We start from the raw sequence: 12582 nt of genomic DNA, 5'->3' as shown, positions 1-12582 counted from the left end.
TTCAAATTTTCAAAACATATTCTTTGAACTATTATGCAGATCGAGTTCGTTTGTTAACGAAAGTGACTCATTCCTCCGTACTTTTTGAGGATATAACAGGATAACATCGAAAGTGTGTAAGAAAAAATTGTAGCAATATCCATTCAAACAAGCACTTATCATTAAAATGATAGGGAGGGAAAAAACAAGTGAACCCCAACTACTTCTCTCTCTTACAACCCCTCATTTCCTTAAAACTAAAACTTCAATCAGCCGCCATTTTGAATTTGGAACATAAACGCCCTATACCATGGAATATCTTCTTATGCTATATTTTCTCTATGATATTGTGGACTAGAATAAAAATGTCAATCAAGTTTTATAATACTCAGTTGCACCTCTTCAGTATTTGAAATGTTATAGTAGATGGAGATAGATGGTAAACTGGGTGAAAGATGATGAATTATTAGTCACCAACCATTCCCTTTTGGTGTTTTTGTCGAGAAAAAACTTGATGTCTTCACAGTTGGGTAGACAGTCGCAGTTGAAAGGCGGACCTTGACTCTTGATGGTCATCAGGGTTTTGAAGTATCTCGCCAGGCAAGCCAGTCCTTCCACACCACACACTTGGTAGTATTGGTCTAAAAAAATGTACACAAATTATTCGACATTATAATAAATATCAATGACGAATAGCAGGTAACCCGTACTTCGCAAGGGTCTGTTTAAAGCACAACTAAATTTAATTCAGCTCCTTGCTGATATTGAAGCTACAGGGTGTCTCAGAGAAACGGGAAATTTTGAAAGTTAAACCATTTCAAGAACAATAAATCTTTAAATGAAGTTTTCTATATCATTTAATAGTAAAAATAATGTCATTTTAGAATAAATACCGTAACATTAATTTTTTTGAAGATGACATCTTGCAGGTGTGTTCTTTTTCTACGCAAACATTTCTGTAGTCTCTTCGTCACATTGTCCATGGTTTGATGTAACCTTAGACCAGTTATAGAATAGACACGCTGGGAAGTCTAGCCTCTGAAGCCAACATCTACTGCCATATCGCCAAATCGTAACGTCATCATCGGATAAAAAACTTTCAGATTGTGTCTATTTCAGAAGGATGTAAATTATTATTCATTAAAATGGTAAACTCCCGCTGGAGGGAGGCCATGGAATGTTACCATTTCTCGAAGTTACACGTTCCCCGAACAATTGGTGTACAACTGCCATCGATATTCGTGCAGTGTGTGACGTAGTGCAGTGCATCCATGATGCAACTAAATGGCAAGGTTTTGTTGACCTTTGTTATTCAGTGGTAGCAATCGCCCACGGCTACCAACACAACTTTCAAAATTTCCCGTTTCTTTGAATCACCCTGTATTAACTGTAATAATTTACAATAGAGAAACTATTTGATTGGGCTTTTATCTAACGTAAACTTTGCAACCCAAATTGAATTGATGTGTTCAATATTAAAATTATAATTATTCGATGAACAAAAATGAAAATAGGCCTTTAACCATCCTTGATAGATTGATAATCATTATGCAGAATTTCAAGTTAATCAGTTTAGTAGTTCAAATGTGATGATTCTTCAAACTTGTACTTCGTATCCCGTACGTGGATAAGCCAATTCTCTCCTTTAGTATATTATTATACGCGAGATTATAATATACTATGTGTAACCTTATCTAAATTTGGGAGAGAAATAGCACAAGGTTACCTTATTTTTTTCTCTCCCTATCATTTTGATGGTGTAATCCGTGTGATTATTGTAAAAGTCAATCAATAGACAAATTTTCATAATTGAGATTAAATATTTTCTCAATCAATTGGAGCGTAGGGCTCTTTTGAGCCACATTGACCACAATAATGAGGTGCACGTTATAATGGCAGTGGAGAAAGAGCGATAGGAGAACCGCGTTGTCGATTCTTTGTCTTCTTTGATACCTGTATATCTCAACTGTTCATTCTTGTTTAAAATAATTTTATTTGTCAAGAAAATATATTTTTCTTATATATTTCATATCTTCTTCTTTCAGCTCAATCGTTTGATTGGTTGACATCCTTCCATCTAAATCTGTCCATTGGTACTCTCTTCCATTGTACATAGCTCATAGCAGCCAGATCCTTCGTCACTGTAGCCGGGGTCTGCCACGACCCCTTTGTCCATCAACTGTACCTTCCAGAATACTTGACGAATGCGTCGTGTCCAATCCAAGAATGTCGTCTATCCCTGAGAAAATTCAGAAGAGATCTCTTTTCCACCGCCCTCTGGAATACCTCCTCATTCGTAACTCTGTCAGTCCATTTTATTCTTAGCATTCGCCTCCAACACCACATTTCAAAAGCATTTAGTCTTTTCCTCAGCCTTACCAATAGTCCACGTTTCAGACTCATAGAGAGCTATACTCCAAATGCAACTCTTTATAAGTATCTTTCTTATTTCCAACGTTAGACTATTTGAGGAAAGAAGCTGGCTTAGCTTCTCTGATTCGGCGCTTTATATCCAGTCAATCTTTTCCATCTTCTGATATAATGCTTCCAAGATATTTGAACATTTTAACTTGCTTCAGGGCGTGATTATTCAATTTAATGGACACATTCTCTGGGACTTTTGAGCAGACCATTACTTCTGTCTTCATCTTATTTATCTCCGTATCATATATTTTCTTAATCAATTATATTTCTACTGGCAACGTTGCGGAGCTAGAAAAGGATAGAGCTATCTGCTTTGTCGAATTATAGACAAGGATAGCAACACCAATGTTGATCAAACACTGTCATTATAACGTGGTCAAACAAAAACATAGTCCATATTCAAAAGATCAAAAAGTTGTGAATAGAAATAGCTGATTAGACTTCTTATTGATTGTCAATCCCATCTGTAGGTACCATAGATAAGCAATAGCGTTTTGTTGGGGTGAGAGTGTATGAACGGCACACGGCACAGTATGAGAGACTACCAGCGTCACACAGCTTCACGAAAAGAACTACGTGGCTTATCGGCTTGAGATAACAGTAAGTTGCGACATAAACACCCTATGCCATGGGATATCTACTTACGCTATTGTTTCTCTATGGTACTGCACGACGTGAAAACTGAGAACCAGGGATTTTCTCGTCGTGCACATTTAATTCTCCCATTATGTGTAACGCTAGTTCGCCTCCTTGGTGCACATTGGGTAACGCTAAATGGACTAGCATTACTTATGTTCTCCTGAGCAAAAACTACACAACATCTTGAAGAAATTTAAAAAATATAGTGTACATGTGGACATTTGAGACTCATGAGCTTTATATGTGTTGTGTATCTGCTAAATAAATAAATTCTCCCATAAAATACACGTTCTATGATTTCTTGTCAAATCTACTTTACATTGATGACAGTATAATTGATTAATAAATACTGTTGTGGAGCTGACACGACGTCTCTGTGTTGACTGACCATTCTTCAACAAGAAATGTGGCGAACATTGACAGTAGTCGTAAGCGACACGTCTCCGACACTCCATGATACATGTGTTGTGACTGTAGTGGGCCAGGCCCAGCACTCCCCTCCACTTGGCCAGTGGCTCGTCGACGAACCCGGCAACGTCGTTGCTCGGGTAACAAATGGCGCAGCGCTTTCGAGGCAACCGTCTCCAGAAAGCGGAACGTCGTCTCGCGTTCCATGTTCTGTTGCACTTTGTAGCCCGTGCTCCCCGATACTGGCATTTCGTAGGCTGAGTGGATGTAGTACTGCAAATTAAATCAATGTAAAGTCAATCAATCATTCAATAATTTATTCCTTTCAAAACATACATGAAAAAGTCAAAAAACTAACTTAAAGCTAAAGAGAAAAAGTGACAGTTCAATATAGTTATTTTCTTCCACCTACTGTCTAAAGTACTTCACTCCCTGAAACATAATACTATAGTGCCACTTTTTCGCTCTCGGTAGTAAAAAACAGAAAAAACTCCCTAGGGAGGAAAAGTGACTCCATTTAAATAACATGGGAAGCATCTCTATTTTAAAAACTTACATTGTAATAGGTAAGAAGGTCTAAGTTCAGATGAGGAAGCATATAGAGTAGTCAGTCATTGAGCCAACTAAATCAATACCTCAACCAGATTTGATCAACATATGAAATATATGTTTGTATGCTAAAATTATCACAAACTTCATATCACTATACTAAAAAAATGTATAAATATTTTTTATATTCCATGCTCTTTAAAATACCAGCCAACGAATATTCCTTATTAACTAATCAAATTTGAAACTGGAACTTCATCATAGCTGTAGTCAAAGACCTAAAGAGATATAGACCCACAATGCCTATCCAAAGACAGCTCTTACTTGAAATTGAAGGCCGCCATTGGGGTATTTTAGCACGAGATATTATATCTATATATTTGTAATACTATAGATTACAGAGGCATTGGTATGTAATAATCTTATAGGTTGCCCCCTCAATTGCCGATTTCAATTCCAAGTACGACTCTAGCGCTGCATGTAAGTCTATGCATCTTTAAGGTCTTTATTGACTATAGTTGTGGCGGCCATTGTTGTTACAACTTTTGCCGATAGCGCTGTCGGCGGAGAACTGTGATTAGAAGCCAGCTGTTTCTGTTTACTTTTTAGATTATGTTGTAACACATTGTTTGGTCATGTACGTTTTTGAAAATTATTTTATTTGCAGTTTTTATAAAAATGTAGGTGAAGGTAAAATGTTGTGTATATCACGAGTGAAAAACATTTTTCGCCACACTTGGATGTAATGAGCTGGTTTACGTGCGTCATATGGAGGCCGAAAGTGATTGTTTTCCGACCAGGCCGGTAAAACTTTACGGCCCTAGGGCTGTAAAATGACCTTGAATAACAGCTGATCGTGTCCGATCTCACAAAAATCATAGAGAGATAATCTCATAACGACTGTAATAACTATATAATTATGTATGTGAATCGCGGTATCATGTCTATAATATATTTTATGAATTACTGTTTCATAATTAATATTTATTATTGTGTTTTTGATATCAAACAATAGAATACAATGATATCTCCATAGCCTCAACAATATAATGTTGGCTGCATTGTCCATTGTCAGAAAGGTAAGTATCGCAAGTCTTTAAAAGTGAAGAATCGAATTTGAAATCAAAGTACAATAATTGTATCAATATTTAAAAGTGAGGTAGGTAATAATTGTTTCTTTTTATTATCAAATTCCACTTCTTAATGCAATACAATCAACAATAATAATAGGAAAATACAGCAGAGATCTAAAGTTTAAGGTAAAGCCTACTGGTGAAACTCAGCCTTGACTGAAAAATTCCTAGTAATTTTTCCGTAATTCATTATTAAAACTTTTAGATAATTTTTCTTCAATATCAAACCATATAGAGAAAACATTAGGCCCACTCAAGATTGAATCTTCGAATGTTTTCTCTATGATTTAACTATTTTCAGAGCAATATTTTGTTGTGAAAATGCCGGCAAACCAGCTTCAAGTTTGCCGCTATAGGCTACACTATATTATAGTAGCCTACGTACGTTACCAGACTTACAGGCCTCTTCGATCATAAATATGCAATGGCCGAGAGCGTAAAGGCGTACTACATCAGAACTCAAAGCTCAGTGAATTACAAACATGATCTAGGTTCGAACCTCGGTCAGTGACATTTTTTTTTGTCATGAATTTCGACTTTTATTAGCTATTTTTTATATTAGTTACCGTAATTTAAATTTCAATCAATTTTTAGATATATTTTGAGACAAAACTGTGAAATATGCAATTATATTAATTTTTTAATCACATTATTTCAAAATAGTAATGAAAATCTATTCATCCATGTATCCATGAGATATTGCACCAGGCGCAAAGCGCGAGCTATAAAAATTCAAACAATTATTCGAAATATTATAGTATAAAAATATTGTCACTATTGTAAATTATTATTAGTAATATTGAAATTAATTGACAGTGAAAGTTGTCATAACCAAGATTCAAACTATCAAAATAGGCTGTTTGAATTTTATTTATTTTTTAATTCTTATATATTGGGAAGTTTTTTTTTGGTGTGGCAAAAAATAGCGTTCGCACCATGGGCAAAAATGTATTTCCGACTCTCAATCTTTTCTAGTCCTCGGCCTACGGCCTCGGACTTAAAAACCGATTTCGAGCCGGAAATATCTCATTTTCGGCCCTAGGTGCGAAATATACTATTTTGCCCCACTTGGATGTAATGAGCTGGTTTTCGTGCGTCATATGGAGGCCGAAAATGATTGTTTTCTGACCAGGCCGGTAAAAGTTTTACGGCCCTAGGGCTGTAAAATAACCTTGAAGTCAGCTGATTCTGATTTGATGTGAACGTGTTTACAAAATGGTTTATGAAACGGAATCAGTTTATGCTTCTAGAATTGAATAAGTATTCTGCAATAAGATACTATCATTTTATTTGGATGAATAAAATACAGATAAGATACAAATTATAAACTATTCGAATTCGATTTTCAGAGTAGGATAGAACTTCTAACCTAAGGGACTGCCTAAAACCTTGACCAGCATAAAAAGTGATTGACCGGGTATTTCTAATTGTCCGATTCATTTCAAATTTGGCATACAGGATGATATACACATGTCAAACATACTGTTAAAGTTTCATCAAAATATAATGATGTTTAGGGATGGTTAGGGGTAGAAAAACCCTATTGACCAGCATAAAAAGTGATTGACCGGGTATTTCTAATTGTCAGATTCGTTTCAAATTTGGCATACAGGATGATATGCACATATTAAACATACTGTTGAAGTTTCATCAAAATTTAATGATGTTTAGGGGTGGTTAGGGGTAAAAAACCCTATTGACCAGCATAAACAGTGATTGACCGGGTATTTCTAATTGTCGATTTGTTTCAAATTGGCATACAGGATGATATACACATATTAAACATACTGTTAAAGTTTCATCGAAATATAATGATGTTTAGGGGTGTAGGGGTGAAAAACCTATTGACCAGCATAAAAAGTGATGACCGGGTATTTCTAATGGTCGATTCGTTTCAAATTGGCATACAGGATGATATGCACATATTAAACATACTGTTGAAGTTATCAAAATATAATGATGTTTAGGGGTGGTTAGGGGTGAAAAACCCTATTGACCAGCATAAAAAGTGATTGACCAGGTATTTCTAATTGTCCGATTGGTTTCAAATTTGGCATACAGTTTGATATACACATATTAAACATACTGTTGAAGTTTCATCAAAATATAATTATGTTTAGGGGTTAGGGGTAAAAGACCCTATTGACCAGCATAAAAAGTGATTGACCGGGTATTTCTAATTGTCCGATTTGTTTCAAATTTGGCATACAGGATGATATACACATATTAAACATACTGTTAAAGTTTCATCAAAATATAATGATGTTTAGGGGTGGTTAGGGGTAAAAAACCCTATTGACCAGCATAAAAAGTGATTGACCAGCGTAAAAAGTGATTGACCGGGTATTTCTAATTGTCTGATTTGTTTCAAATTTGGCATACAGGATGATATCACATATTAAACATACTGTTGAAGTTTCTTCAGTATATAATGATGTTTAGGGGTGGTTAGGGGTAAAAAACCCTATGACCAGTATAAACTGTGATTGACCGGGTATTTCTAATTGTCCGATTCGTTTCAAATTTGGCATACAGGATGATATACACATATTAAACATACTGTTAAAGTTTCATCAAAAGATAATGATGTTTAGGGGTGGTAGGGGTAAAAAACCCTATTGACCAGCAAAAAAGTGATTGACCGGGTATTTCTAATTGTCCGATTCGTTTCAAATTTGGCATACAGGACGATATACACATATTAAAAATACTGTTGAAGTTTCATCAAAATATAATGATGTTTAGGGGTGGTTAGGGGTAAAAAACCCTATTGACCAGCTTAAAAAGTGATTGACCGGGTATTCTAATTGTCCGATTCGTTTCAAATTGGCATACAGGATGATATTCACATATTAAACATACTGTTGAAGTTTCATAAAAATATAATGATGTTTAGGGGTGGTAGGGGTAAAAAACCCTATTGACCAGCATAAAAAGTGATTGACCGGGTATTTCTAATTGTCTGATTCGTTTCAAATTTGGCATACAGGATGATTTACACATATTAAACATACTGTTAAAGTTTCATCAAAATATAATGATGTTTAGGGGTGGTTAGGGGAAAAAAACCCTATTGACCAGCATAAACAGTTATTGACCGGGTATTTCTAATTGTCCGATCCTTTGATCTTCACTGACTCTCGATGGATAACATAAATCTTGTTAATAACAAGGAGTTTTTGTTGAAAACACGAGTTATCAACTTTTTTCATGAGAATTTTTTGTCGATTCAGTCAAGTTGACAACTTTTCATTAATAACTCATGTTATCAACTCCGGTGTAAACGCAACTCAACATGATGTTATTAACTTTTGTAATTAACATCAGTTGATAACGAAAATGTTAAAAACTTGTGTTATTAACTCCGGTGTAAACGCAGCTTAGATATAAAAAATTATGAAAATTCAAATAAGAAAGTAGTTATCAAATACATGCCAAGTTAGACATCAATTGGGCAATTAATAGGCATCGGTGGCCTCAGTGAATTGAATGTCAAGATAGACATCAACAAAACAATTAATAGGCGTCAGTGGCCTCAGAAAATCACTTGTAAAGCCAAGGGTAGCTGTCAAATCGAATGAATTAATAGGCGTCGGTGGCCTTAGTGAATTGAATGTCAAGATAGACATCAATAAAACCATTAATAGGCGTCAGTGGCCTCAGTGAATTGAATGTCAAGATAGACATCAACAAAACAATTAATAGGCATCAGTGGCCTCAGAAAATCACTTGTAAAGCCAAGGGTAGCTGTCAAATCCAATGAATTAATAGGCGTCGGTGGCCTTAGTGAATTGAATGTCAAGATAGACATCAATAAAACCATTAATAGGCGTCAGTGGCCTCAGTGAATTGAATGTCAAGATAGACATCAACAAAACAATTAATAGGCGTCAGTGGCCTCAGAATTGAATGTCAAGATAGACATCAATACAACAATTATGTAGTACATACGTAAATGAAAATTGAATAGAACGATTTACGTAACCTGAATAAAATTTTGAAGAGGAGATGCAGCCAGGCAGACAGGCAATGAATCCGCAATACCCAAAGGAACAGGACATCAGCAAGCGACGTTGTGATCTGGCCATGTGATGACAAGAATGGAAGCGTTCACCACAGCAGGCAAATCCCCCAGTGGAAATGTAGGCAGGAGCATGCAGAATTCCAAACGAATAGTACGACTTTCAAGTTGTGGAATTTTTAGAATGATTTCCAAACGGTAGAGATGATGAACTTGAAAGTTTGAGTTACATGAGGTGAAGCCATTTGTTAGAAGAATGGCAATTGAAGCCCACACGAGGTTGTGAACTTGACAAAGTTTATCAGCATAAAAATTTATGCGAAGAAATCGATGAATAGTTGAATCACAATTGAAGAATAGAACAAACGAATTAATTTGCAGAAGTAATTCACACTTTAAAAATGTTCTGTAGATCAAATAAATAGCGATAAACGCCCACACGAGGTTGCAATTTTGACAAAGTTTATCAGAGTAAATATGCGAAGAAATCGATGAATAGTTGAATCACAATTGAAGAATAGAATAAATGAATTAATTTGAAAGAATAATTCACTTTTAAAAACGTTCTGTAAACTAGATGAATTTGGATGAAAAGTTTAGACCGGGCGCGAGATATGCACACACCGACTATACTCCATTGAAAGAATAATTCACATTTCAATTATTGAAGAATAGAACAAACGAATTAATTTGAAGAAGTAATTCACACTTTAAAAACGTTCCGTAGATCAAATAAATAGCGATAAACGCCCACACGAGGTTGCAATTTTGACAAAGTTTATCAGAGTAAATATGCGAAGAAATCGATGAATAGTTGAATCACAATTGAAGAATAGAATAAATGAATTAATTTGAAAGAATAATTCACTTTTAAAAACGTTCTGTAAACTAGATGAATTTGGATGAAAAGTTTAGACCGGGCGCGAGATATGCACACACCGACTATACTCCATTGAAAGACACGGAAACCGCTAATGCTGGTCAGAAAAAGGGACATGCCGGATGTGTTTGAAACGTAGGTAAAACGTTTACAAACGTTTGGTGAAAAAGTAACAAATATCTAGAAAGTAAGATGCCTAAAGACAAATTAAATTCCAAAAAATCGAATAGTACAAATATTAAAATTGAAACGACAAATAATAACACGACGAATAATAAGAAAACCAACTTGATCAAAGCAGTGCCGTAGAACCGTGATGTGACGTCACTGGCCAGTGCAGACGGACAAAATGACGACATGATGTCTACGTAGTAGCGGAACGAGTAACAAGTGGAACCGTTCCAATAAATGCTTTGTCAGATTTTACAGACGGGTTAGGCCTACCGCTTTTTGGTGAACACCACCAGTTTTTTAATTTTCTTACGAAATGGCTTGTCGATTGTTTTGAACTATAAGATCAGTTTATATCTTGCAATTATCATAACTTCTATCACTCGCGAATAGCAGAAAAATCATATTTTATTGCTATTCGCGAGTGATAGAAGTTATGATAATTGCAAGATATAAACTGATCTTATAGTTCAAAACAATCGACAAGCCATTTCGTAAGAAAATTAAAAAACTGGTGGTGTTCACCAAAAAGCGGTAGGCCTAACCCGTCTGTAAAATCTGACAAAGCATTTATTGGAACGGTTCCACTTGTTACTCGTTCCGCTACTACGTAGACATCATGTCGTCATTTTGTCCGTCTGCACTGGCCAGTGACGTCACATCACGGTTCTACGGCACTGCTTTGATCAAGTTGGTTTTCTTATTATTCGTCGTGTTATTATTTGTCGTTTCAATTTTAATATTTGTACTATTCGATTTTTTGGAATTTAATTTGTCTTTAGGCATCTTACTTTCTAGATATTTGTTACTTTTTCACCAAACGTTTGTAAACGTTTTACCTACGTTTCAAACACATCCGGCATGTCCCTTTTTCTGACCAGCATTAGCGGTTTCCGTGTCTTTCAATGGAGTATAGTCGGTGTGTGCATATCTCGCGCCCGGTCTAAACTTTTCATCCAAATTCATCTAGTTTACAGAACGTTTTTAAAAGTGAATTATTCTTTCAAATTAATTCATTTATTCTATTCTTCAATTGTGATTCAACTATTCATCGATTTCTTCGCATAAATTTTTATGCTGATAAACTTTGTCAAGTTCACAACCTCGTGTGGGCTTCAATTGCCATTCTTCTAACAAATGGCTTCACCTCATGTAACTCAAACTTTCAAGTTCATCATCTCTACCGTTTGGAAATCATTCTAAAAATTCCACAACTTGAAAGTCGTACTATTCGTTTGGAATTCTGCATGCTCCTGCCTACATTTCCACTGGGGGATTTGCCTGCTGTGGTGAACGCTTCCATTCTTGTCATCACATGGCCAGATCACAACGTCGCTTGCTGATGTCCTGTTCCTTTGGGTATTGCGGATTCATTGCCTGTCTGCCTGGCTGCATCTCCTCTTCAAAATTTTATTCAGGTTACGTAAATCGTTCTATTCAATTTTCATTTACGTATGTACTACATAATTGTTGTATTGATGTCTATCTTGACATTCAATTCTGAGGCCACTGACGCCTATTAATTGTTTTGTTGATGTCTATCTTGACATTCAATTCACTGAGGCCACTGACGCCTATTAATGGTTTTATTGATGTCTATCTTGACATTCAATTCACTAAGGCCACCGACGCCTATTAATTCATTGGATTTGACAGCTACCCTTGGCTTTACAAGTGATTTTCTGAGGCCACTGACGCCTATTAATTGTTTTGTTGATGTCTATCTTGACATTCAATTCACTGAGGCCACTGACGCCTATTAATGGTTTTATTGATGTCTATCTTGACATTCAATTCACTAAGGCCACCGACGCCTATTAATTCATTCGATTTGACAGCTACCCTTGGCTTTACAAGTGATTTTCTGAGGCCACTGACGCCTATTTTTAATATTAAGCATTCACACACTTGTTTCAAATTTTCAGTACTGGCTGCAACTCAAAGCACGCTGCGACGTGTATGCACCAGCTATCAACTATCTTGTACCCTGAGAGACTGAACCGCACTGAACTGGTCACAGACGGCTATTGCGCATTGAGAAAACAACACACGGCAAACTACACCGCCTTGCGAGCTCGCTACTTGACTCGCCGCACAGCAAGCTTGATACAACTTGCCTCAAACGCACAGGCGTGCCTCTCTGTGTACTGGACCAGCGCCCAAAGTTGCTTGTTGGCGCAGCAATCGCATTGCTACAGTGCAGCATCGTTTCGTTCACTCAGGTTTTTCTGTTAGTTTTTAAGCATGTCCGATCATGAGGAAGATTCACTTCCTGAGCCTTCTGCTCTTTCCAATGCAAGAGACAATTTACACCACGAAATAGATTGGTTCATAACCAGCTATAGCGATTATGTTGTGGACACTGAAGCCACTTATTA

At 36.1% G+C, this 12582-nt stretch overlaps 1 protein-coding gene across 1 annotated transcript in view; it reads right to left on the bottom strand.

Moving 5' to 3' along the window:
• Positions 1 to 396: 396 nt before the first annotated feature.
• The window catches only part of LOC111044786 (sodium channel protein Nach-like), a 34324-nt gene continuing 22138 nt past the window's right edge, over positions 397 to 12582 (bottom strand). The window contains exons 6-7 of the mRNA XM_039429350.1: positions 3408 to 3723; positions 397 to 620 (exon numbers count right to left, since the gene is read on the bottom strand). Coding sequence (XP_039285284.1) covers positions 397 to 620; positions 3408 to 3723 — 540 coding nt within the window. The remainder of the gene's footprint in view (positions 621 to 3407; positions 3724 to 12582) is intronic.

The sequence above is a fragment of the Nilaparvata lugens genome, chromosome 5, assembly GCF_014356525.2.
Source record: "Nilaparvata lugens isolate BPH chromosome 5, ASM1435652v1, whole genome shotgun sequence".
NCBI lineage: Eukaryota > Metazoa > Arthropoda > Insecta > Hemiptera > Delphacidae > Nilaparvata > Nilaparvata lugens.
The sequence above is the reverse complement of the archived record's forward strand: the minus strand, read 5'-3'. Positions and strand labels throughout refer to the sequence as shown.